Below are 27,931 nucleotides of genomic sequence, written 5' to 3' on the forward strand. Positions count from 1 at the left end.
TTCTCTAACAACCCTCTTACTCATTGGGTTTTGTGTGTGCTTCGCTGTGTTTTTTTTAAGTCAATGTTTGGTTTTTCTGATTAAAATATGAAACAATAAAAAGTGTGAACGTGCTTTTGTCTTTGAGCAAAGACTGGTTTCGCGCCTAGAGAGCATGATTAGTACTCTCTTGAATTTTATTCATTAAAATGCACAAATATTGGCTGTTGAGAGAATGGAGAAGGTGCTTCTTTGGAATTTGAGCTGTTTTTCCATCTTTTGAGACCCAAGCTTGTCTCAATTTCCCTTCTTTTTAATTCTCTCTCTCTTTCCCTTTCTTTCCTTTTTTTATTGTCGAATTTTCTGTGTAATTTTTGAAATGGTCTTTGCTTCTTAAGAGAGAGAGAGAAATGAAAAAGAATTTTGCTCAATCATTCATCATGCTTGGTTTTGCTTTTTTGATTTGATTCTTGTTTCCTAAGACTCTTAGGCTAAGAGGTTTTGGTTTGGTTTGAATCACGCAAAACAATGCTGTAATAATACTGTACTTGGTTTTTTGTTCTATGAGCTTTTTCTTTCAACCATCAGATAAAAGTAAAGTATCTGAGATTTTAGGACTACTTTACACTTTAAGCAAAGTAAGCTAGTTAATTGAGTATTTTTTGGGACTTCCATAGATATGAAGAGTTCAGAGAAATAAGCAGAAAGAAAGATATTTAGTGTTAGCTGGTGTTGTAATGGGTCTTATCTTGAAGATGAAGATGCAAAATCAGCACCACCCTTTGGCTTCAAAGTTCCAAGAACAAACGGGGAACAAAAGATACAAGTTCATTCAAGCACATAGAGCCCGGCTTCTCAAAGTTTTGTTGCTTTGGATCCTTCTGATGGCTTTAATTAGTTATTGCATCTACAGCAAAATGGATGTGGATACTAAAGTGAGAAGGAAAGAGGTTTTGGGTAGTCTTTGTGATCAAAGGGCTAGAATGTTGCAAGACTAATTCAGTGTTAGTGTCAACCATGTTCATGCTCTAGCCATCCCACAGAAACCCTTCTGCCATTGACCAGGTTTGTTCTTGAATGTTTTGATCATTCTGTGTTGGAAATGAAAAATACTCAATCTTTGTGTTTTTGAAATTTTATGTATGCTTTGATGATTCCCCTTCAGGAAACTTTTGCAGAATATACGGCTAGGACCGCTTTCGAAAGGCCGCTACTGAGTGGAGTGGCCTATGCACAAAGAGTTAACTCGGAAAGAAAGCGGTTTGAGAAGCAGCATAGAGTGGTTTTAAAGACAATGGAAAGAGAGGCTTCACAGGTTAGGGATGAGTATGCAACTGTCACATTTATGGCTAGCCCTTTTAGGTTGTTGGGTTCTCATCATCTCGGTGTGATTTTAACATTTCCTGTTTGCAAATTTAAGCTCCCTCCCAACCCAACAACAGAAGAGCTCATAAAGCGACAACAGGGTATATCCTTTTTTCACTACGTGTCAGCTTTTTGTTTTTAGAATCTTTTTTCTTATGTTTCATGAGTAATTAGAGGATGAAGGTCGTGTTTGGTATAAAAATCTTAGGTGCATTATTAGCATTTTATTAAGCAACAGTTAATCCGTCAATGCCACTATTAGTGTTATCGACACTGCTTCTATCATTGAGTTGAAGTAAACTGTTTCTGTTACAAGGCTTGTATTTGGTTCTATTTTGTTGTAAGCATTTCAATAGAACATGTGATTAATTAACTTTTTAATTGGAGGCAGTTATGTTGGAGCATCCTTTGATGTGGAGTCCACTTGGTCAACTTGCTGGTCATCAAGCAATTTTGGTCAATGTATATGATGTCAGGAACTCTACTGATCCCCTAATCATGTATGGCAACCAATACAAAGAAGGTGATGTTTCTCTTGTCCATGAATGTAACTTGTTTTTGGAGATCCACACAGGAAACATCGAATGACATGTAGGTAGGTTCTTCTGGCTACTGTCATTACATATTCTGGAACTGACTTTCGGCATTTTTTTCAGCAGAAAGATGCTTATGATCAAACTTTCAGAATTGAACTCAACCCAACGTGGCTATGCTCAGACTGCTCAAGCGTGTGGGAAGGCTCTGATGGCATTAATAAATGAAGTGCTTGACCGAGCCAAAATTCATAGCTGGCAGTGTTTGTTTCCGATTAAGATCCAGATAATGTTATGGGAGATTCAGACAAATTGTAACAAATCTAGTTGGCAACTCTGTTAAAGTAAGTGGAATTTTCAGATTTTATATGCCCTAAGTTATTTGCATTACTAATATGCATGTTATGTTGGAAATGTTTGAAATTCGAATCCTTCAAGTGCACTTTTGCTGTTGTATAGCTAGATACTTGTTGATTCATTTCTGATTAACTTCAATATACTGCAGTTCACTAAGCGAGGACATATATTTGTTAAAGTTCATTTAGCTGAAAATAGAAAGCCCGCAACAAATGGAAAGCTTAAAGACTTATCGAAATGGAGGATCCGAAGAAGTTGTGCATACATCTGGCGGCTGTAATCTCAAAATGCTAAGTGGATATGAAGCTGCTGATAAACGCTTATCAGCAACAACTGATATAATTTTTACCACCTAATTGCTGATGAAGAGTTTTTCTGCGATGCTTCAACTAAAAAAGTGGCCTCGAATGATTTTTATGAACTAGCCACCTTGATGGTCTGTGTCGAAGACACTGGAATTGGAATTCCTTTGTCAGCCCAAGATAGAATTTTCATGCCTTTTGTGAAGGCAGATAGCTCGACTTCTAGAAACTATGGTGGTACCGGCATTGGTTTGAGTATCAGTAAGTGCCTAGTGGTACCGGCATTGGTTTGAGTATCAGTTAGTGCCTAGGTGAACTAATGGGCGGTCAAATAAACTTTATAAGCCGGCCGCAGGTTGGAAGTACCTTTTCATTTTCCGCGGATTTTGGAATATTTACGAAGAATCCAATAACTGAGGTGAAGAAGGTTAACTATGAAGATCTACCATCCAGTTTTAGAGGGTTTAAAGCCGTTGTGGTTGATGGGAAACCTGTTAGAGCTGCTGTGACTAGATACCATTTGAAGAGACTTGGGATACAAGCTAAAGTCGCAAACGCCATCAATAAGGCTGTTTCTTTGTGTGGGAAAAATGGTGCTTCCAGCACAGGGTAAGTTTTTAATTTTCCATTTTGTAATTAATGACATTGCTATTTTTAGTGAATTAAAGTTAAGGACTATGTGTTCAATCATAATTCCATCTAAAGTCACACATGATCGGCTGTGACTTGTTGACAGTGTAAAACGTGTAAAACATTATACACTAACAATTTATCATAATTAAACTCTTTGAAGAATTGCATTTGTTCTTGTTGTGTGGTTCAATACTTGAGTTCATTAAATGAGTTAAAATATTTGGTTGTGGCAGGTTATTCCACCCTGATATTATTTTTGTTGAGAAAGATTCATGGGTTTGTGGAGAGGACGGGATCTTCAGTGTGCGGCAACTGGAAACAGAACGGACATATATTTAAGATGCCTCAAATGATCCTTCTTGCTACAAATATTAGTACTGACGAATTTGATAAAGCTAAATCCGCATGTTTTAGTGATGCAGTGATGATGAAGCCACCGAGAACTAGTATGGTGGGAGCTTGCCTTCGGCAAGTTTTGGGAACAGGCAAGAAGAGACAGCCGGGAAAAGAGATGCCTGATGGTTCAACTTCAGTTCGAAGCCTTCTGTGCGGAATGAAAATTTTAGTGGTTGTTGTCAATGGAGTGACTGCAGGCGCCTTGAAAATTTTTGGAGCGAATGTGAAGTGTGCAGACAGCGGCAAAGCTGCTCTTGAAATGCTTCAATTCCCTCACAAGTTTGATGCTTGCTTCATGGATTTTCAAATGCCAGAAATGGGGGTATGTTTGTTTGCATCGATTATTAATTTTTTTTTTTTTTTTTGGTATTATTTGAAGATAACATGATAGTTCCTTTGCAGATTTAAAAAAAAAAAACTTGCATAAGTTGAATGCAAGTTACGCGATAGTTGCCTTGCTGATAAATTCAATGATATCCACGTAAGTTAAATGCACGTAACTTGCATGTTGGCTATACAAGTTATGTGTGAACTAATTCACATTCAAATTATTTTGTTTGTATATAAACTCTATTTACACATGTTATGTGTGTTCTAATTCACATGAATAATGTTTTTACCCTCTATACATGTTATGTTTGTTCTAATTCACATGAATATTATTTTTATCCATATTGTTTTTCATAAATCATGTACTTACATTATTTTCAGGTTTGAAGCAACTCGTCGAATTCGGGAGATGGAGAGGACGGCGAATGAGGAGACGAATGGTGAATGTAGTGAAAGGAAAAGTGAATTCCGTTTACCTATATTGGCCATGACAGCAGATGTAATCCATGCTACATATGAAGAGTGTTTGAAATGTGGGATGGATGGTTATGTCTCAAAACCTTTTGAGGAAGGAATTGTTCAGGTAGTCATTTCTTTCTTAGTTGTTTTGTATGAGCATATATGGAGATATATGTGTATTAGTTAGTATTGAACTGGTGGATATTTAGCAGATTTGTAGTTGTGCCTTTGTCACTTTTCTCTTTATTTTTTTATTGTCGAATTTTCTGTGTAATTTTTGAAATGGTCTTAGGCTAAGATGTTTTGGTTTGGTTTGAATCACGCAAGACAATGCTGTAATGTTACTGTACTTGGTTTTTTGTTCTGTGAACTTTTTCTTTCAACCAGCAGATAAAAGTATCTGAGATTTTAGGACTACTTTACACTTTAAGCAAAGTAATCTAGTTCCTATATATAAAAAAGTTCGTGCACTGTTAATTGAGTATTTTTTGGGACTTCCATAGATATGAAGAAGAGTTCAGAGAAATAGGCAGAAAGAGATTTAGTGTTAGTTGGTGTTGTAATGGGTCTTCTCTTGAAGATGAAGATGCAAAATCAGCACCACCCTTTGGCTTCAAAGTTACAAAAAACTTTTGCAGAATATACGGCTAGGACCGCTTTCGAAAGGCCGCTACCGAGTGGAGTGGCCTATGCACAAAGAGTTGTTAACTCGGAAAGAGAGCGGTTTGAGAAGCAGCATAGAGTGGTTATAAAGACAATGGAAAGAGAGGCTTCACAGGTTAGGGATGAGTATGCACCGGTCATATTTGCTCAGGAAACTGTCTTACCTTGAGTCTATTGATACGATGTCTGGAGAGGTAAAGAACGACAATTGTGAACCATTCCTCTGCTTGTTTTTATTTGTGGAGGATTACTTTATTACTACAATTTCTCATTTTTGCAATGCAGGATGACCGAGAAAACATACTGAGAGCTCCTACTGGGAAGTTTGTTCCGACTAGCCCTTTTAGGTTGTTGGGTTCTCATCATCTCGGTGTGGTTTTAACATTTCCTGTTTACAAATTTAAGCTCCCTCCCAACCCAACAACAGAAGAGCTCATTAAAGCGACTGCAGGGTATATCCTTATTTCACTATGTTTCAGCTTTTTGTTTTTAGAATCTTTTTTCTTATGTTTCATATGAGTAATTAGAGGATGAAGGTTGTGTTTAGTATAAAAATCTTGGGTGCACTATTGCATTATTAGCATTTTATTAAGCAACAGTTAATCCGTCAATGCCACTATTAGTGTTATCGACACAGCTTCTATCATTGAGTTGAAGAAAACTTTGTATTTGGTTTTATTTTGAAACAGTGTGATGTTTCTTTTTTGTCTGGTTTTAGTGTTCTTTTATATTTGTAGACTTATTGTTTTATCTATCCCCTGCAGTTTGCATTGTCTTCTCATAGTGTTAACGCCATTTTAATAAATGATAGTGATGCATACAGTCCTTGATTTCTTGAAGGGTAACTGAATGTTGACATTTTTATTGGTGTCAGGGAAACATTGCTGAAGGTGCACTTTTAACCGACTTTTTGATGGCCAGAATGCGGAGTTTAGCACATACGGGGACTGGCTTCTACGGGTAATGTTGTGGGGCATGACGACTTGGATTTCATGGAGTTGATTGATCTAGACTCCGACACGTTCCGGCAGACCCAACCTGAAAGTTGGAGTCAAAATAAATAAATTTATCGGGCCTTTTGGCGTGATATTTTCAGAGAACTAAGCGCGAGACTAATATTTGGGCACTATTGCTGCTGTGCTCGTTGGCTCTTTTGGAGAAAGACTCGTTATTTTTCAACTTGGGTTACTTTATATATCTTTAGTGCCAAATAAATAACTGAAGTTTTTTAAGTAACGGATTATTGTGTGACTTGAGATTTGTGTTGCTTTTGCCTTTGATAATTGTCTGAGAAAATTGTGAATAAACATTAAACACGCTCTTGGTGGTTCACGTTAACATTATCAAAAAGGAGAATCACAGCTCAAGTATGTCTTTTCTTCACCAGGGATTAAAGACATGACACATTTTTTACAACCATAATATTAGTTCATAAATCTATAAATATTTGAGCTATTTAAAATTTTGTATACATATTTTTTAAGATAATTTAATATGATTTGATTATATAAAAAAAATGCATCATCACAGAAAGCTTGAAATTAAATACCTTGTCTTCCTGCCAAAGTTGTTCAAGACGGCTATGAGGCATATAAAGTTTAACAAGATTTCTGGGGCAAAAGCCTAGTGGCAAAGATTCTTGAGGGAAGCCATCCCAACGAAGAAATTTTAAATTACGTGGACTATTAAGAACTGCAGGAAGGGTCACATTTGAGTCTTTTGGAAAGCCATAAGGCTTATAGAACAACATCATTCTAAGATTATACATCTTTTTGAATGTTTCAGGATGTAGTTGAACCTTTTCTATCCTGCATATGTCCAGTAATATACATTGGATTGCATCCGTCCCCTACAAGTAGAGACAAAATAGAAAGAAAAAAAAGTGGTTGCAAGACCCTCTGTAGTCTGCAACAAAGTTGTATGAGTTATCAAGTGTGATTTAAGGACAAAATAATATACCCTGTTGTCTGCTAAAACTTCATAAATTTCCTCATGCTTCCACAGTCGACTGCGTTTTCCAAGGTCATTGACACATTCTTGACAAACAATTTCATGTCCCATTTCCTGTATTAGATCATGCATCACAATTATACCTCCTGATATAGATATAGGGCCCCTCTCTCTGAGAATCTCCATTCCAATGTGAGCAGAGAAACCACAAGTATCTAGTATTTGTGTTACAACATTCTCCAACTGTCCTCTATAAAAACAAGCTATGTCAAGAAATATATCCTTTCGTCCAATTAAATCTTTAAGTTGATTTGAATTACTCACATCATCAAGAATAAGGAGAGCCTTGGTCCTTTCGAGCCTTTGATCGTATGAAAAGCTTAATCCAGAGGATGTGTCTTCCCCTAGAAGCTCTGATATATATTTGCTTCGTATTTTGTGGAGCCCAACTCTTTTTATTTCTTGTTGAACATTTAGGACGATGCTGCTGGAACTGAATTGAGATGCCAGTTTGTGATATATTGCTGTGGCAATTGTTGTTTTTTCTATTCCTCCCATACCCCAAATTACAACAATTTGAACGGCCTCTGATTTAAGGTGCAACATGGATTGGATTTGCTCAATATGCTTCTCAATTCCAATCAATCCTTGATAATCTCTTAAGAAAGAATGATTGAAATTCAATTTTTTTGAAATATCTCTCACAATGTCTTCAACAAGTGCGTGTTCTGATCTGGTGCATAATAAAAATAAAAATAAAATCATTAGTCTTCAACCTAAAAAAACTTGCCTAAAAGAGTTAATAAGAAACAACATCTTTAGATAAAGTCGCATATTGGTGTGATATTATTGCTAATGAATTTGTAAATCGAAGATCAAAGTATTACTAAGTATGCACGTGGCAACAAGTATTAGGCAAATTGTATTTACACACAAAGTTAAACTATAATGTGCAGAATTATTCAAACTCCCATGAATTAGTTGGAGACATATTGAATTGAACAACAAAAATAAAAAGTTGATTAATGGTAAAACAGTGACCTGGCATTTTGTGAATCACAGCCAGAGAGTCCAGCTACTTGGGTTAGAGCAGCTTTCCATGCATCCACTTGATCATCCTTAAATCGAAGTTGATGCTTAACAAAAGCTTCTCCGTAACTTCCTTCTTGTTTCCTCACATCTAATGGATCCATCTTATAGAAGACATGTATCACTTTTTTCCTTCCATATCTCTCTCTGCATTCGAGTATCTTTGTAAGTTCATCCAAACACCAAGTGGAAGAAGCATAGTTCTCAGACAAAACAACAACATAAATCTTTGAATCTTCAATTGCTTTGTAGAGTGCAGTCCAAATCTCATCGCCTCTGCCAAGTTTGTAATCTATGAAGGTTTTAATCTTTTTCCTGTCTAGTTCAGCATATAGATGACTGATGAAGTTGTCACGTGTGTCCTCCCCTCTAAAGCTGAGGAACACATCATACTTTTGAGTTTGACTAGGTGGAGAAATTGCAGCAGCAGCAGAAGAACTTGATCCCAACATTGTAAAGAAACAGAGTTGTATTTTCCTGCATTTGCACCGCACCTCTTAACTTTTCTTAGGTGTCTCAGCCTGCGTTTTGTATCAACATATATACAGTAGCTGCATGTTTTTGCTGTCTATGTCTCTGTTTGACTTTTCCTCTAAAAGACAGAGCGCCGCCCATTTGAGAATTAAAAATTTGTACTCCTCACATTATAACCATATTTTTTTTAAGTACTCCTCACATTATAACCATATTTTTTTTAAAGAAGCCAATCTAACCCACCAAAATTGACACGGGAGAATCGAACATGAGACCTTAAGTGTTTAAGAGAAGCATACTAACACCACCATGCCAACCCACATAGGTTCGTTATAAGCACATTATTAAATGGAACCATGCCTTCGATGACCTAAGGGAGCCATGCATGCTATTCTTTAATACATAATACCATACACTAACACATTTTATATTTAATGAGATTGATTTCCAGAGTAATCTAATATATATATGTGTGTGTGTGTGTGTGTATGTATATATATATATAGAGGACATATCAAGTGAGAGGAGTTTTTAAATGAGAGGGTGAGAGGATTAAATCACAACCGTTAGATGAAATCTAGTGGCTGATATTTATTTGAAGCAACTCTACATGTTCCGTATGCAGCTCTCTTCCTTTCGCCTTCCTTTCTTCTCTCTCAGTTACGTTTTCAATTTTTTTTTCCTTCTTTCCAAATTGATTTCTCCTATAGTCCCATTCCAGCACAAGCCCTTTTTGCTGCATCAACTCTATTCCTCTTTTTATTTCTGTCTTTCTAAAAAGTCCTTGGCTTTTGAATCACACTACTTCTCTAAAAAATAAAATTGGGATAAACAATGAAATTCAATGAAAAACTAAAGGAATGAAATTCAATGAAAAAACTAAAGGAAATTATGCGTTGTTCAAATTGGTGAATCTTACCGAAAATATGCCTTGCCCAAGATCTGGAAATTAATTGAATTCGTATCACAAAACCCAAAAATCTAGTTTTTGATGTTCTTGATAACAGATAACATATTTTGATAATTTTGTTTTTGAAACCTGTAATATTTGACAATTAGAGCAGCAAATTAAGGGATCAATTTCACAATAATTGAAGGATTTTGTATCGATTTTTCTTTTTAATCATGTCGTTTTACATGATTGTGATTAATTTGTATTAGGAGCAGACCAATTTCTGGGTAATTTTTTTAAATCAAATTCTGGGTATTGGGAGCAGTGAATTCAATCATTTTCTGGGTATTTAGAAAAAATCTGCATATTAACAAAAAAAGAAAAAAGTGAGAGTGAAGAAGATGCAGGGGAGGCAGTCTGTGAGAGTGAAGAGGGAAAAACAAAGGCACGCGTGTGTTGACAGAAAAGGTTGGCGTGTGTTTCTCAAAAAAGGTCTATCTTATTAAGAATCATTGATTTAAATCTAAGGGCTATTATTTACTCCTCTCATCTCTCACAATAACTAGTGCTCTCACTTGATATGCCCTATATATATATATATATATATATATATATATATTATATATATATATATATATATATATATATATATATATATATTCTTCCAACAGTTTTTATTCTGTACCTAGTAATATTTCTAGGAAATCTTTTTCAGAAGCTTCGTCATCTAAAATAAAAGATGATTCTGAAACTGTTGATTACATTAATATAAGTGATAATAAAATCCCTTATGGAGTTTACCAGACTAATGAAAGTCAACCTGAAGGTAGGAAATCACCTACTGAATCGGAAATGGATTTTCCTTTCCCCAAAAAACAATAGTTTTTATGGATATCTTACAACAAATAGTATTTGGAGAAAATTCATCAATGATGAATTTATGATGGATAAATATTCTGATTTTAGAAATTGGTTTTTCAAAAAATTTCCTGATTGGGAACGTGATAAGATTAAAAATGATTATTATGATCATCTTAACAAAACTCAAAATTTTGTTCGTTTTGTTGAATGGTTCATAACCTATTTTGTTACTGAATTTGATACTGAAATTTTAACTCTAAAATCTAAACCTTGGTATATTACTGGGCAAAAGGATCCGATTAATACCCCCTTTCCTCCTGAAAGGAATATCATGTTAGGAGAGGATGTTAGGGTTCACGATACGAGGAAGATTCCAATTTTCAGGGAATTCTAATTCGTCCCACCTTATTAGTCTATTGGTAGCAACCTTAGAGGTCAACAAATTAGTATTAACCAACGTAGTGGTTCCCGGATGACTTATTTGTCTAGCCTTAGGATTAAGGGTATTTAACACCTTAAAATATATCCTATAACAAACAGTCATAATTTGACTTCCAGCTTTAAAATCATAACCATTAGTATGAATATTCATTTGTAAAGCTTCAAATAAATGTTTATCAGACAAAGATAAACTTAAATCAGGTGCTATATCAAAATAGACTGGACCATGACATAAACTGGTCTCTATGACAGCAGCTGATGACATGCTGTCATTACGTAATTTTTAGGACTTATTGTGACATTTTGATAGAGTTCACGTGCAATTTATACTGTTCTGGAGTGCAAAAATCTGAAAAATTGAAGACTGTCTGAAGCAAATCGCGCCACGCCACTTTCCAAGCCTTGCTGCGATTTTGAACTAAAATTTGTACATCTCCCTGTCTGAGGGAAATCGCGGCGCGCCATATATCAGGCGTGGCGCGATTTTGTTGTTTCAGGCCCAAAACTCTATAAATACAGCACTCGAACTAAAGACCAAGAGTTACGATTTTGGAGAACGAAAGTGCGATTTTAACACCCAGAAGGCTGCAGCGGAGAGGATTTCATCATCTCTAACCCAGTTTATGTATGTTTTAATTCTTTCATTGATTATGCTATTTGTAAACTCAATTATGAGTAGCTAAATCTCTTAGAGATTAGGTCGGAGATGAACCTATGTAACTCTAATTGATCATATGTTGCTGTGAAACTCTATTGTTTATTAATGAAATTCTAGTCTTTATTCAATTCAATTGTTCTTACTGCTTTTTATATCCTGATCAAATATAAACATGATTTTGTGAGATCGAATGACTACTGACCAAAGCTTTCGACTTAGACCTAATTGAATTGTTCTAATAAACATGGTTAGTCTAGGAATGGATAATCGTTTGTTAGTGATATTAGGTTAACGTTCATAAAACCTTCAAGGATTATTAGACCACCTAAGGAATTAGGGGCTGTAGTTTAAGAAGAGGGTCCTAACTCAAGGGATTGATTAGGGCTAATTTGCTAACTATCGTGAAACTAGAAAATCATTAGTAACAATAGGTGCAGTAACCAATTAGGGGAAACATAGAGGATTCGAAGACCTGATCTCATCTCTCTCTCCATACTTTCTTAATCAAATCTATTCTTCTTTACTTGATTTCTTAAAATCAAACCAAATCTACTGCCTAGTGGCAAAACAAAATAAACTTTTATACATCCTAATTATATAACGCAATTGAATTATTGAAGTTAAAAACAGTCCTCGTGGGAACGATATTTTTACTACTTCGATAGTTATTGGTACACTTGCCAATCTTTTATCAAGTTTTTGGCGCCGTTGCCGGGGACTGTTGAATTATTTCAACAAGGCAATTACGTTATAATTTAGGGTTTTTGCAATTTAATTTTCTGTTTTTAATTTTTATTTTTCTGTTTTCATATTCACTTGATTACTTTGCGTTGTGCAGTGCTACTAAGGTATTTTGCTGTTTATGCGAGGTAAACAGAGCTCTGATGACTTAGAGTACGATCCGGAAATTGAAAGGACTGCTAGAGCACTTCGAAAAGCTGTCCGATCGCAAAGGTTAGCTCAGTCCGTTCCACCGGGTGTTCGAGAACAAATACCGGAGCAACTCTCAAGTGAATCTGAAACAGTTTCTTCTCCTAAATCTGTAACTATGTGTAGACCAAGATTTTCGGGTGTCAAGCCATTGATTGGACTTGAACCTTCAATCTACCGGACTTGCTCGGTTTTATTCTTGGGAAGGGAAAAAGAGATTGAAAAACCCTTTTTTGGATCCGGGGGTCGGTTACGATTCGGGAAGGTGTTAGGCACCCGCGTCGTTCACGGTACTCCGTGAGAACCTCTTTCTAACTTTATTTTTATTTGAAAATTTATTGTTTAAAGTTGAAGTGAAAGAATGGAGGGAGAAGAAGTTGGAGTTTTGGTTATTTTTATTTGATTGATTTGAAAGGAATAAAGCCTCTGCCTACGTACCCTTAAAAGGGATCAAAACCACCGTAGTTCACTCTCAAAAAAAGATTTTTTGTGGGTTAGGTTGATTTTAATTTGATTTTGAAAATGGTTTTAAGAAGGGGATTGAGGGGCCTCAAGGCTCTAGAAAGAAAATAGAAGTGAGGTTGTTTCATTTTATTTGAGAAATTTAGTCTAAGTTTAATTAAAGTTCAATTAGGGATTTGATTAAGAAAATAAAGGGAAAATCACTTGGATTTGGATCCAAGGTTTATTAAGAAAATGATTTGACTTTTGCTCATTTGATTTTTGAGGTGAAAATGATTTTTCTAACTAACGGAAAGCTAACGTAATAACGTGAAAAATAAAGCAAGCATAAAGCAACAAATAAAATGGTGTAGTGTCGGTGCTTGTGTCGGTGTGTGCAATTACTACGCTATTACATACCTTTCCTAGATGCAAAGCCCAAAATAAATTACATCATTTCCCTAATTATACACACTAAATATCATGGGGCTTAAACAAATTAAGAATAATAAAGCATTAATGATTAATGATAAAAGAAAAGATATAAGAACACAAAAATGCAATAAACACATATACTAAATAAAGCAAGAATGAGCTATGCATGAAAAAAGATTTTGAAATTTAAACCAAAACGAAGGAGCAAAAATGCATGAGATTATATTAGAGATGATGCAAAACACGATATAACAAAATATTAGATCTTAAATCAAAAGACTTAAAAATATCATGTACTGAAACAAATCACCAAATAACACGTAAGTTACTAAAAAATTCAAAGATGCACGAAAGGAAGTCTTAAAACACGCATGTTATGCAAACTAAGTCATCACAAATGCATGCTGCATCATTAAAACATTATATGAGTTTTTCTTAAAAATGCATGAGTCTTCAAAGAAAGATTTACGAGATAACAACTACAAGGAGGGGGGTACAGTGAGTAAAACTGAGATTTTAAAAGTATATGCACTAATAAAATTGTTATGAAAAAGCAGTTTGGGCTTGGGTTTGGATCAGTCCAGGATCCATGGGTTGTGGTTTGACAGTTAAACAAATATGGGGGAAGTATAAAAAAGTTTGGTTTGAAGTGAAAAACATTTTGACAGCTTTCACGTTAAAACAACAGGCTCTCCTCTCTTTCAAAACAAAACCAGTGCAGCAGAGAGCTTCTTCTCCGGTGAAGTTCAGTTTTCCGGTACGGTGGCCGGTGGTGCACCACCGCGCCGGAGTTTTCAAAATACTCCTTCTTCAAAAATAGACACATATTATCATATCTTTTTAGTCCTCTACTCAAATGCATACTTAGTTCTCAAAGATAAGCAAACGAAGAAGCCTAGATCTAACTTTGAAGATACAAAATTTTTGCATAAGAACAACAACGAAGAGAATAGGATCGTTACCTCTTTTAGATCTGTTAAGACCAGGAGATTAGTCGTCGGAATACTTCGATTCAGCGTGTCTCAGTTTGGATTGGAAAACTCCGAATCTGTTTCTTCTTCTCCACTTTCGATCTCGACCGCTTTTGTTTCGAACAAACAGTCACCTTCTTTGGACAGCTTCGATTATTCCTTTACTGAGTCCGATCCGGTTATATTTGCAAGCTTACAGTTCAGTTCTTACTTCTGCTTTCTTACTTCAGATTCATGATTCCTTTCTCCTTCCTTGTTCTTTGACTCGACTTTGAACTTGTAATGGTTTGGATTCAAAAGTTGTTGTGATTGTTTGTAGCTTTTGTGATTTTGAGACTTGTTGTTGATATGGTGTTAGCCGAGAATTGCTTGTTGTGGATTGTACTACTGGATTTTGTGGTTACATTACAGTGTTGGATCTAAGAAAATGAGTGATGATTGTTGATGATGAATGTTTATTGTTTTGTTCGGTTAAAAAAAAATGGTGAATGTGTTGATGTGTTCTTGAGAAATTTGAGAGAAAGAGAGCTTTGATCTGGGAATGGATTTCCTCCTGTGAAAATTTCTCCAGTCTTCTCCAGTGACACAATCTGCACCATTAATTGTCTTCTCTCTCTTATTTTCAACATTGAAAATTCCCACATACATTAATTTTTAGTGGACAAGATTTCACTGGACTCTCATGTGACTGGAGAGGATCCAAACCCCTTTGATCTATATTTTTTAGGCTGCCGCAAATTCAAAGTGTTTGTATGGAAGTCAGTGCTAGCCCCCTCTGCCAATGATTGGCAGCACCATATATAGTGGACCAATTAGGGTTGAGGTGTAGTGAAAAAAGTCTGGAATGCCCTCACAGAGGGACCCTATGCTTGGGACAGGTGGCTTGTAAGAAACTTGGACACAAAGTCTTAAAAGAGGACCAATAGCCAAAGGACACATGGATAAATGGATTAGAACAAATACTAATGGACAACAGCTGGACCAAAAGAATAAAGCTAAAAGAGAGATTAATAAAACCAAATAATTAATTAAATAAATAAATAAATGAAAACAATTAATAATAAAGGAAGAAAAATAATTAAGACGCGGTAAACAAATAAAAGTAAATAAAATTATCCCTTTAAAATATTTTTCTACCGGAATTTTGACTGAAATTGCTAGAAGAACGCGGTATTTTTAAAATGCGAACAAAACTCTTTTAAAGCGGACCACAAGGGAATTTAATTAAAAGCTTTGACGGAAATAATAAAAGACACTGAATATTAAAAAGAGCGCGTAAAGAAAATTTAAAATGCCTGACAAGACAAATAAAGCAATTTCGACTAGATAAAGTGCGGACAAAATTTTACTTGCAAGATAAAGACTTTGAATGATTAATCGACTGAGAAAGATTTTAACTGGTTAAAGCGAAAAGAGGAGAAATTGAGCCGTTTTAAAATACGAACAAAAATAGGTAAAAACAAAGCCAAGTGGTCAAAATTTGGGGTATGACAGATGCCCCTATTTAAGTTTCTTCGTCACGAAGATTTGAAAGAAGACTTTTAAATCGATGGGTCGAAGAGACTTAAATACTAAGTACACCGAATTTTGACCAGTTGAAAAGCTGAGAATGCGATGAATACAATGATATGAATGCATGCGATGCGAGTATGAATGCAAAGACGACGGAAATAAACTGACTGGGGAACAAACTTGATAAGCATCACTGGGGAGATAAAGCCTGTCTATTACTAACTGCCGTGGTAAAGACGAACATACAGAAGATAAAGCTTGAACACATAAAGCTCAGACGGAAGATAAAGGTTGGACTGAAGATAAAGCTCAGACGGAAGATAAAGCTTGAGACGGAAAATAAAGCTCAAGACGGAAAATAAAGCTTATGACGGAGAGTAAAGCTTGAGATGGAAAGTAAAGCTTATCAATTACCAACAGCCCATGGTAAACGATGACAATGCGGAAGATAAAGCTTGAACTGAAGATAAAGCTCAGACGGGAGATAAAGTTCGGACTGAAGATAAAGCTCAAACGGAAAGTAAAGCTTGAGACGGAAAATAAAGCTTAAGACGGAAAGTAAAGCTTGTCCATTACCAACAGCCCGTGGTAAGGATGAAAGTACAGAAGATAAAGCTTGTCTATATTGGTTAGTATTGATAAAGAGATTACTGGATGGGATCTACCATTTGAACACAAATTGATTGGTGACATTTATGAATTAAACACCTTGAGGATGACCTTTTTATGTATTGGATTAGTGACGCCTCTTGAACATAAGCTGGGGACGACATATTAAGGGAATGACAGGTAAACACAAGCTGTCCGCGGTTTGGGACTGACCATTTGAAGCAAAATAAACGTTTGCGAGAATCCACTCGGCTTTGGAGGAAAGGTTTGCGAGAATCCACTCGGCTTTTGACGAAATATTTGCGAGAATCCACTCGGCTTTTGATGAAGGGTTCGCGAGAATCCACTCGGCTTGTGATGAAAGGTTTGCGAGAATCCACTCGGCTTTTGATGAAAGGTTTGCGAGAATACACTCGGCTTTTGATGAAAGGTTTGCGAGAATCCACTCGGCTTTGTAAACATTTGCGAGAATCTACTCGGCTTTTGATGAAAGGTTTGCGAGAATCCACTCGGCTTTTGATGAAAGGTTTGCGAGAATACACTCGGCTTCATAAGAGTTTTGCGAGAATCCACTCGGCTTTTGATAAGTTTGTCGGAATCCACCGGGCTTGGTAAGAGTTCGCCGGAATCCACCGGGTTTACAGTGAATGACATCTCTGGACCAGACACACTGGGGTAGACGTTTTTATGAGATACAGTTGAAATAAAAAACGAGGCGATAAATGCAATCATGTATAAATGATATTTGTATGCATGCAATATGTGCATGAATGTTTATATGCATGAATATATGTATGAATGAATGTATGAGTACATGATTGTGTGACTGTATATGACAGGTGAACTTGATGAAACAAAAGAGGATAGGTAAGATGAGAGATAGACTGACACCGCAGTACAAACACTCGGCAATCTTCATTGGGGATAACATTACTGGAGATGAGTTAAACACTGTCAGGGTAAAGCTCATACTCAGACCACTGGTGGGGGGAACAACCCATAACCACACCACTGAAGGGAGAATGCCCCATAATCAAACCGCTTGGAGACAGAATGCCCCATAATCAAACCACTTGAGGGGAGAAAGCCCGATAATCAATCCTCTTGGGGAAACAGCTCATCAATCAACAATTTGGCAGAAGTCGCCATTTCTAGGGGATAAAATACATCAATCAAGCCACAGATGGGAGACACCGTCAATTAAACCATAGGCAGGAGTCGCCATTCATCAAATCACCGGCAAAAGTCGCCATTTTTCGGGATAAAACTCATCAATCAACCATTCTGGCAAAAGTTGCCACTCGTAAGCCAGCACCAAGTGCATTCTTTCCATTTGGCCCACTTGAACTGTGATACCTCTGTCTTTTATTCATTTTTTGTATTTTTTTTTTTAAGTCCCTAACTTTTGCCTGGATCGCCCTTTCAGGTTTTCAATCCACCGGGAGTATATATATATATATATATTTTGTATGCCCCTAATTTTTGCCTGGATCGCCCTTTCGGGTTTTCAATCCACCGGGACGCTCATTTTTGCCTAAGCCGCCCTTTCGGGTTTTCAACTTAGCGAGCTTTTTTTTTTTGTATTCTTTTCTTTTTCTCTCTTTTTTTTTTTTGACAGAGGTCATCGCACACTTGGTCATAACTATCTTGCAGAGTTTAACTGTCCTTGAGACGAATGTTGATGTATGTTTCTACTACTTATAAGTTCAAAGAAGATGTACCTGTTGTTTATGCTTTTCAAAAGACATTAAAAGGTTTTAAATTTTTTTTTTTTTTTTGCTTTAAGTATTCACATCAGAAATAGAAGAAAATTATGCAAACAGAATAAATAAGAGTTCCAAATAAATGGGCACAGACTCAAATTAGATGTAAAGGAGTGGTGACCTGCCAAAGGCGTGGTTCCAAAGATTTTAAAAAGTTTGGAAAATGGTAATTATATTGGAAAAGGTACATTGAACACGATAACCGCTATGCTCTCTAACAACTTTGAATTCCACTGTTTCGAGTCTTTGATTTGCAGATGCTTCATGTCGAAGGTCTTTTGACAGTTGAAAATGCCCCAGATGAATCATATCTAATTTGATGCAGTTACCTTGCCATAAGTCGGAGATCTTTTGACGGCTGAAATGCCCCAAGTGAGTCATGTCCGACCAGATGCAGTTACTTTGTCATAATCCTTAACTTTTGAATAGGTCGCCCTTGCGGGTTTCAACCTATCAGGATAAACATTCCTTTTTTTTTTTTTTTGTCTCTAACTTTTGCATGGACCGCCCTTTCGGGTTTTCAGTCCATCGAGACGCTTTTCTTTTTTGCCTAAGCCGCTTTTTCAGGTTTGCGACTTATCGAGCTTTTCATTTTTTCACTTTTTTTTTTACATGTCTCTAACTTTTGCATGGACCGCCCTTTCGGGTTTTCAGTCCATCGAGACGTTTTTTTTTTTTACAAAGTATTTCTTGACTGGATCGATACTCAAAGGACAAACAAGTTTGTCACTATCTTTTGTAATTAGGCATTCATTGCCCCTGTAATCATATAACTTTGAAGCACAAGGTCACTTTCTTGACATTCACGGGGACGAGCCTTCTTTGTCGAATACTTGATATAACTGTCTATGGCACACGACAATAACACTTTTGAATTCAATCAAGTTTAGCTCTCATTGGAACTTCCGTTGCCGGGACTTTGACCTCCATATGAAGCCTTGCCTTTAAATTGTATACTGAGGGATGGTGGGGGGTTGCCCCTGTTAAAGTGTGCACTTGAAGTTTAATATCCCTGCATGGCAGATGGAAGCATCTCATGCCAGTCTTTGTGTATGAAAGTCCTCTTCAGGACGATCTTTCTTGATATTTGCAGTTTCGATGGCCAAGATGCCCCAGTGGGCGAGAAATCTCATTGAAAACTTCTTCATCATCCTCCTCTTCAACCTCAGATACTAGGAACTCAAAGTCGAGAAAGAGCACATGGTCCAAGTGTTCAACTGGTTTATTAATGCATGATTTGATTATTGATATAAACATTTTGATTATGCATACATGTGGAAATGATTTAAAGAAAAAGAATTTTTTTTTTTGGTTTTTTTGTATTACCATTTTTCCAGAAAAAGCACAAAATAAAAACAAAGTCGGGATCAAAGCGACCTTTTAATTAATGATGACAATACATAAAGCAAAAAGCCCTAAACAAGTTCACTTCCGTCTCGGGTGGGACGAAAGGATTTTTTTTTTTTTTTTGAAAACATAAAGCAACAAGCAAACATATTAATTAAACAGATAAGTAGTAGAAATAAACATCAACAAAGACCCAAATGCAGCCAAACATTCCATGTACCAACATCAGTTCCAAGATCCGATAACGGATTAACTTGCACCTTCAGATTCAAAACTCTTCAAAAGGTATGAGATTTTTCTGGATCAACTTCTGAACTACCTTCTGCAATGCACAACAATGCTCAATATCATGACCTGGTGCCCCTTGATGGAAAGCACAAAAGAGGTCGGGCCTATGCTGGGCTGACAACTTTGCTGGCATTGGCAGAGGTGCCTTGGGATAGACCAAATTCCTTTCAAGCAACTTTGGAAACAACTCTGCATACGTCATGGGAATAGGTTCAATCCGTTTCCTTGAAATCCGTTGTCGAGGCTGTTGTTGATGTTGCTGAAACTGGGGTTGATAACCCGAACTTTGCAGAGCATTTGTGACAGACATAACAGCGGCAACAGGGTGATAAGCCAGATACTGTTGTTGAGGTTGACTTTCTGCCACACTCATTTCATGGTCTTCCTCTTCTGAACCATTAGTGGGAACAACTTCTTTGATCAAATGTCCTTTTCGGACCCAATCTTCAATACGCATGCCTGCGGCCATCATATTCGTGAAATTGCCAGATGCACTTGCAAGCATATGTTCAAAATAGAATGGATCCAGAGTTTCCAGAAAAATCTCAGTCAACTCTTTCTCTTCTAGACGTGGACGGACTTGTTCAGCGAAATCTCTCCAACGTTGGGCATAAGCTTTGAAGGATTCATTATCATTCTGAGTCATGGCCTGCAATTCCTTTCTGTCTGGGGCCAAGTGCAAGTTGTAATTATACCGCTGAACGAAAGCCTCACACAAATCACTGAAAGTTTTGATATCATCCTTGCTCAGACTCATATACCATATCAGTGCGGCACCAGTCAAACTATCTTGGAAACAGTGGATAAGGAGCTCATCATTGCCTACTTGAGCAGACATCTTTCTCACGTACATTACCAAATGAAGCTCAGGGCAAATGTTCCCTTTGTATTTCTCAAAATCAGGGACCTTGAATTTGGGTGGTATCACGACATTGGGAACCAAGCAAAGATCATAAGCATTTTTCCCAAACAGTTCTTTCCCACGAAGAGCTTTCAATTCCAACTGTATTCTGTCAAACTTTTCTTCCAGTTCAGTTATCCGGTCGTATGCAACCACATTTCCTGAGTGATAGGTTGGCCCAGGGCCCTGCTGAGTAGTATGAACCAAAGGTGATGAGTAGGTCATAGTAGCTTGAGGGAACGAAGGGCCCGATTGAGAGATAGGCTTTGTCTGTTGCACAAGAGGATTTTGAACCTTAGAGACACCAGGATGGAACACTTCACCAGAACTTAAAGGTGTACTCCAGAGATAACCTTCCAGCATTGCATGTTGAGGAGTACTAGCAAACACTGTTGAAATCGGGGTTGTGGAAGCAACCGTCTGAGCTTGAGTGCTGACAACAGGAAAGGATAATGGCTGACTCTGTGCAACCGTCATTAAAGATACTAAGTTCCTCAAAATCTCATTTTCGGCCCGGAGGGTTGTCACCTCTTCACGAAGCTTGTGGTTCTCTTGTTCAAGATGATGCATTCTGATTTGCTCGAGTGTTGTAGATGCGAGTAGACTGATGGATTGACCTTTTATTGAGAAGATACAATGTGAGACACGGACTAGAAACTATGAATGCAAAGATGATGCATGATATGTTTATGCAAAAAATGTGAATTTTTTTGAAGGACTTATTGAAGCTAATTTGTAAACATCGTAGAGGAACATGGTTTCATTTGAAAATTGTAAAGATATTGCAAGCGGTTTTCTTTTCAAAAGGTAAGAACGAAACCAAAGAAGAAGTTCTTAACAAAAGCAAAAGCTTAGGTAAGATTTTTGAAGTTGTATTGCTTGGTGTTCATTCTTACAAGGTTCATTCCTTTGATATTTACAAAAAAACTTGTCTAAATCCTTCAATATTTTTGATGCAAAAAAGGTTTATGGATGAATGCATGTATGCATGATTATGCAAGGAATACATGATGAAGTTTAAGATATACAATGTTGGAGCTTAAGGACAATAACGCTATTTGGTAAGAACTATGGTTTCCATTTGCACATGTAACAAAGGTTCTACCAAGGTTCCCAAAGTTTTCAACCACGTCCGAATATTTGTTAGGCGACGAGAGTACTCTCGTTCCAACAATATTCATCGGTTAGTCTCGTTTGAGTGTAGTATCGCGTGACGACCAATACGAGAGTACTCTCAACTAGCCACCGCACTACGTCCTAAAAGGCCAAGATGGGTTAAAGGTGACTAAAAGTTCTCAACTTCGACGGTCCCTTGAAAGTATCATGCCATACGCGAGTACTCGCGACAACAACGGTATACCTCCAAGGTCCCTCCATTGAGTGGGTTATCACATGTACCAATGCCGAAGAGTACTCTTGGCATGGATACTATGATTATACCCGATCCTATCTTAAGTTCACTCAAGCCCGGGTACAGAGCTTATCTCACCACTCTCGTATTTACAAAGTATATACAAATGATGAAACATAAGAAATAAAGAAAGAAAGGTGGGCTTAACCCGCGTAGGATCCCCAGTGAATTCGCCATTTTTGTAGACCAAGATTTTCGGGTGTCAAGCCATTGATTGGACTTGAACCTTCAATCTACCGGACTTGCTCGGTTTTATTCTTGGGAAGGGAAAAAGAGATTGAAAAACCCTTTTTTGGATCCGGGGGTCGGTTACGATTCGGGAAGGTGTTAGGCACCCGCGTCGTTCACGGTACTCCGTGAGAACCTCTTTCTAACTTTATTTTTATTTGAAAATTTATTGTTTAAAGTTGAAGTGAAAGAATGGAGGGAGAAGAAGTTGGAGTTTTGGTTATTTTTATTTGATTGATTTGAAAGGAATAAAGCCTCTGCCTACGTACCCTTAAAAGGGATCAAAACCACCGTAGTTCACTCTCAAAAAAAGATTTTTTGTGGGTTAGGTTGATTTTAATTTGATTTTGAAAATGGTTTTAAGAAGGGGATTGAGGGGCCTCAAGGCTCTAGAAAGAAAATAGAAGTGAGGTTGTTTCATTTTATTTGAGAAATTTAGTCTAAGTTTAATTAAAGTTCAATTAGGGATTTGATTAAGAAAATAAAGGGAAAATCACTTGGATTTGGATCCAAGGTTTATTAAGAAAATGATTTGACTTTTGCTCATTTGATTTTTGAGGTGAAAATGATTTTTCTAACTAACGGAAAGCTAACGTAATAACGTGAAAAATAAAGCAAGCATAAAGCAACAAATAAAATGGTGTAGTGTCGGTGCTTGTGTCGGTGTGTGCAATTACTACGCTATTACATACCTTTCCTAGATGCAAAGCCCAAAATAAATTACATCATTTCCCTAATTATACACACTAAATATCATGGGGCTTAAACAAATTAAGAATAATAAAGCATTAATGATTAATGATAAAAGAAAAGATATAAGAACACAAAAATGCAATAAACACATATACTAAATAAAGCAAGAATGAGCTATGCATGAAAAAAGATTTTGAAATTTAAACCAAAACGAAGGAGCAAAAATGCATGAGATTATATTAGAGATGATGCAAAACACGATATAACAAAATATTAGATCTTAAATCAAAAGACTTAAAAATATCATGTACTGAAACAAATCACCAAATAACACGTAAGTTACTAAAAAATTCAAAGATGCACGAAAGGAAGTCTTAAAACACGCATGTTATGCAAACTAAGTCATCACAAATGCATGCTGCATCATTAAAACATTATATGAGTTTTTCTTAAAAATGCATGAGTCTTCAAAGAAAGATTTACGAGATAACAACTACAAGGAGGGGGGTACAGTGAGTAAAACTGAGATTTTAAAAGTATATGCACTAATAAAATTGTTATGAAAAAGCAGTTTGGGCTTGGGTTTGGATCAGTCCAGGATCCATGGGTTGTGGTTTGACAGTTAAACAAATATGGGGGAAGTATAAAAAAGTTTGGTTTGAAGTGAAAAACATTTTGACAGCTTTCACGTTAAAACAACAGGCTCTCCTCTCTTTCAAAACAAAACCAGTGCAGCAGAGAGCTTCTTCTCCGGTGAAGTTCAGTTTTCCGGTACGGTGGCCGGTGGTGCACCACCGCGCCGGAGTTTTCAAAATACTCCTTCTTCAAAAATAGACACATATTATCATATCTTTTTAGTCCTCTACTCAAATGCATACTTAGTTCTCAAAGATAAGCAAACGAAGAAGCCTAGATCTAACTTTGAAGATACAAAATTTTTGCATAAGAACAACAACGAAGAGAATAGGATCGTTACCTCTTTTAGATCTGTTAAGACCAGGAGATTAGTCGTCGGAATACTTCGATTCAGCGTGTCTCAGTTTGGATTGGAAAACTCCGAATCTGTTTCTTCTTCTCCACTTTCGATCTCGACCGCTTTTGTTTCGAACAAACAGTCACCTTCTTTGGACAGCTTCGATTATTCCTTTACTGAGTCCGATCCGGTTATATTTGCAAGCTTACAGTTCAGTTCTTACTTCTGCTTTCTTACTTCAGATTCATGATTCCTTTCTCCTTCCTTGTTCTTTGACTCGACTTTGAACTTGTAATGGTTTGGATTCAAAAGTTGTTGTGATTGTTTGTAGCTTTTGTGATTTTGAGACTTGTTGTTGATATGGTGTTAGCCGAGAATTGCTTGTTGTGGATTGTACTACTGGATTTTGTGGTTACATTACAGTGTTGGATCTAAGAAAATGAGTGATGATTGTTGATGATGAATGTTTATTGTTTTGTTCGGTTAAAAAAAAATGGTGAATGTGTTGATGTGTTCTTGAGAAATTTGAGAGAAAGAGAGCTTTGATCTGGGAATGGATTTCCTCCTGTGAAAATTTCTCCAGTCTTCTCCAGTGACACAATCTGCACCATTAATTGTCTTCTCTCTCTTATTTTCAACATTGAAAATTCCCACATACATTAATTTTTAGTGGACAAGATTTCACTGGACTCTCATGTGACTGGAGAGGATCCAAACCCCTTTGATCTATATTTTTTAGGCTGCCGCAAATTCAAAGTGTTTGTATGGAAGTCAGTGCTAGCCCCCTCTGCCAATGATTGGCAGCACCATATATAGTGGACCAATTAGGGTTGAGGTGTAGTGAAAAAAGTCTGGAATGCCCTCACAGAGGGACCCTATGCTTGGGACAGGTGGCTTGTAAGAAACTTGGACACAAAGTCTTAAAAGAGGACCAATAGCCAAAGGACACATGGATAAATGGATTAGAACAAATACTAATGGACAACAGCTGGACCAAAAGAATAAAGCTAAAAGAGAGATTAATAAAACCAAATAATTAATTAAATAAATAAATAAATGAAAACAATTAATAATAAAGGAAGAAAAATAATTAAGACGCGGTAAACAAATAAAAGTAAATAAAATTATCCCTTTAAAATATTTTTCTACCGGAATTTTGACTGAAATTGCTAGAAGAACGCGGTATTTTTAAAATGCGAACAAAACTCTTTTAAAGCGGACCACAAGGGAATTTAATTAAAAGCTTTGACGGAAATAATAAAAGACACTGAATATTAAAAAGAGCGCGTAAAGAAAATTTAAAATGCCTGACAAGACAAATAAAGCAATTTCGACTAGATAAAGTGCGGACAAAATTTTACTTGCAAGATAAAGACTTTGAATGATTAATCGACTGAGAAAGATTTTAACTGGTTAAAGCGAAAAGAGGAGAAATTGAGCCGTTTTAAAATACGAACAAAAATAGGTAAAAACAAAGCCAAGTGGTCAAAATTTGGGGTATGACACTATGGAAGGAGAAGGAGTTGTACCACCAAGACCTAAGCTAGGAGACTACGGGTTAGCCACTCATCGCGGTCAACTGACCCACACTTTTCAACCAGCTAACCCCGTTGCTTTCGACATCAAGACAACTGTCCTCAACGGTTTGAGGGACAAGCAATTCGATGGGACTGAAGCCATGAGTCCTCAATGACACTTGAGCCGTTTTGCTGAAACCTGCGAGTTTTGTGTGCAACCTGCCACCGTGACTGAAGCACAAAAGAAGCTAAGGCTATTTCCTTTCACCTTGACGGGAAGAGCAAAAGATTGGTTGCTAACAATTCCAAACGGGACTGTCCAAGCATGGGAAGAGTTAGAGCTGAAGTTTTTGGAGAAATATTTCCCTATGTCTAAGTATTGGGACAAGAAGATGGAGATCTCTAACTTCAAGCAAGGAGAAGGTGAATCATTGTATGATGCTTGGGAGCGATTCAATTTACTTCTTAAGAGATGCCCTAATCATGAGTTCACCGAGAAGCAATACCTCCAAATCTTCACTGAGGGGGTAACACCAAACACTCGAATGTTTTTAGATGCTTCCGCGGGAGGTAGTCTCAAGAGCAAAACTGATCATGAAGTCCAAGCTTTGATAGAAAACATGGCTGGAAATGAGTATCGTGCTGAAGCTAAGAAGAAGGAAAGAGGAGTGTTTGGGGTGAGTGAACAAACTGCTATCCTTGCTAACCAAGCAGCTATGAACAAACAAATCGAAGCTCTAACTAAGGAGTTTCAAGGCTTCACTTTGGCTCATAAGCAACAACAAGTAGCTGCAATCAAGTGTGACTTATGTGGTGAAGAACATCCCAACGGTGAATGTGTTCCAGAAGGATCAAATGAAGAAGCTAACTTCATGGGAGGTTATCAAAGGCAAAATCAATACTACAATTCAGGCATCAACAAGCATCCCAATCTAAGCTACTCAAATAACAATGCTTTGAACTCTCAGATGCTCACTCCTCCTCAACAACAACAAAGGAAGCCATCAGCTCTTGAGGAAACTATGATGAACTTCATGAAGATGACTCAAGGCAACTTTGAAGAGATGAAGAAGAGTCAAGAAGCTGAAAGAAAGAACAATGAAGCTTCTAGGAAGTTGCTTGATAGGCGTTTGGCAAGTGCACCAAATACTATCGAAGTAGTAAAAATATCGATCCCACGAGGACTGTTTTTAACTTCAATAATTCAATTTCGTTATATAATTAGGATGTGTAAAGTTTATTTTTAGTTTGCCACTAGGCAGAAGATTTGGTTTGATTTTATGAAATCAAATAAAAGAGAATAAAGATTTGATTAAGAAAATAAGAGAGAAAGATGAGATCAGATCCGTCGAATCCTCTAAGTTCCCCTAATTGGTCTACTGCACCTATTTATTATGAACCCTCTTCTAGTTTACGATGATTAACAAAATAGCCCTAATCAATCCCTTGAGTTAGGACTCTCTTCTTAAACTACAGCCCCTAATTCCTTAGGTGGTCTATTAATTCTTGAAGGTTTTACCGAACGTTAACCTATTATCACTAACAAACGATTATCTATTCCTAGACTAACCCTGTTTATTAGAACAATTCAATTAGGTCTAAGTCGAAAGCCATGGTCAGTGGTCATTCGTTCTCACAAAATCAAGTTATATGTGATCAAGATATAAAAAGCATTAAGAACAATTGAATTGAATAAACTAGAATTGAATTCATAAACAAAATAGAGTTTCACAGCAACATGTGTCAATTAGGGTTACAAAGATTCATCTCGGATCTAATCTCTAAGAGATTTAGCTACTCATAATTGAGTTTACAAATAGCATAATCAATGAAATAATTAAAACATACATGAATTGGTAAAAGGTTGAAGAAATCGCCCTTCTAGCCGTCTCTGATGTCTCAAAATCGCACTTTCCTCTCCAAAATCGTAACCCTTGTTCTTCAGCTTGAGTGCAGTATTTATAGAAGTCATGGGCCTGACCCATCAAAATCGCGCCGCGCCTTGTTAATTGGCGTGCCGCGATTTCCTCTTTACAGGAAGTGTGTATTTTTGCTTCAAAAATCGCAGCACGGCTTGAAATTGGCGTGGCGCGATTTCCTTCGAACAGACTTCAACATTTAAGCTTTTTGCACTCCAGAACAGTAGAAATTGCATAATAACTCTATCAAAATGTCACAATAAGTCCCTAATATTACGTAATGACAGAATGTCATCACAACCCCAAACTTAAACCATTCCTTGTCCTCAAGGAATTTGCTTGCAACAGTGACAAACGACAGTAAAATAACAGTTACCTGACAAAACGATAGTACCCAAAAGTTCATTCTCCTTCTAGCTAAAGATGAGCTAGTTTGACTTGTTCGCATCCACCAATTCACAACTCCTCGCATCAAATTGAAACAGGGTTCTACCAGTCGACATGCAGGTCTACATATTACCATACGCTTGAAAAGTTTCTAAATACCAATCAAAGTCAATATCATTACACACTTTTGAGGTCTTTAGGGTTATAACGGGGCTTAGGTGAAA

General features: G+C 36.8%; 2 protein-coding genes, 1 non-coding gene and 1 pseudogene across 4 annotated transcripts; 1 reads left to right on the plus strand and 3 right to left on the minus strand.

Moving 5' to 3' along the window:
* The first annotated feature begins 1,799 nt into the window (after nt 1-1,799).
* Nucleotides 1,800-6,384, plus strand: LOC146918763 (histidine kinase CRE1-like; annotated as a pseudogene). Its single transcript, XR_015016369.1, has 10 exons — nt 1,800-1,939; nt 2,001-2,221; nt 2,383-2,808; nt 2,841-3,145; nt 3,403-3,887; nt 3,968-4,046; nt 4,277-4,478; nt 4,858-5,211; nt 5,303-5,469; nt 5,892-6,384. The product of XR_015016369.1 is annotated as a histidine kinase CRE1-like (transcript).
* Nucleotides 6,312-9,790, minus strand: LOC146918764 (TMV resistance protein N-like). The gene is made up of 3 exons (XM_085720378.1): nt 9,450-9,790; nt 8,009-9,339; nt 6,312-7,700 (listed from the first exon to the last, which is right to left on the minus strand). The coding sequence occupies exons 2-3, from the start codon at nt 8,506-8,508 to the stop codon at nt 6,821-6,823; spliced, it is 1,380 nt and encodes a 459-aa protein (XP_085576504.1). The 5' UTR covers nt 8,509-9,339; nt 9,450-9,790; the 3' UTR covers nt 6,312-6,820.
* A 9,614-nt stretch (nt 9,791-19,404) lies between these two features.
* LOC146918765 (uncharacterized) lies at nt 19,405-24,232 on the minus strand. Its single transcript, XM_085720377.1, has 2 exons — nt 23,888-24,232; nt 19,405-21,196 (listed from the first exon to the last, which is right to left on the minus strand). The coding sequence occupies exon 2, from the start codon at nt 21,147-21,149 to the stop codon at nt 19,659-19,661; it is 1,491 nt and encodes a 496-aa protein (XP_085576503.1). The 5' UTR covers nt 21,150-21,196; nt 23,888-24,232; the 3' UTR covers nt 19,405-19,658.
* Nucleotides 24,233-25,784: 1,552 nt separating this feature from the next.
* On the minus strand, nt 25,785-25,891 carry LOC146918766 (small nucleolar RNA R71). The gene has a single exon (XR_015017197.1). It is a non-coding gene; the product is annotated as a small nucleolar RNA R71 (small nucleolar RNA).
* Nucleotides 25,892-27,931: the final 2,040 nt, after the last annotated feature.

The sequence above is a fragment of the Medicago sativa genome, chromosome 6 (genome assembly GCF_051527215.1).
Source record: "Medicago sativa cultivar Bolivia chromosome 6, Bolivia_mono, whole genome shotgun sequence".
Classification (NCBI taxonomy): Eukaryota; Viridiplantae; Streptophyta; class Magnoliopsida; order Fabales; family Fabaceae; genus Medicago; species Medicago sativa.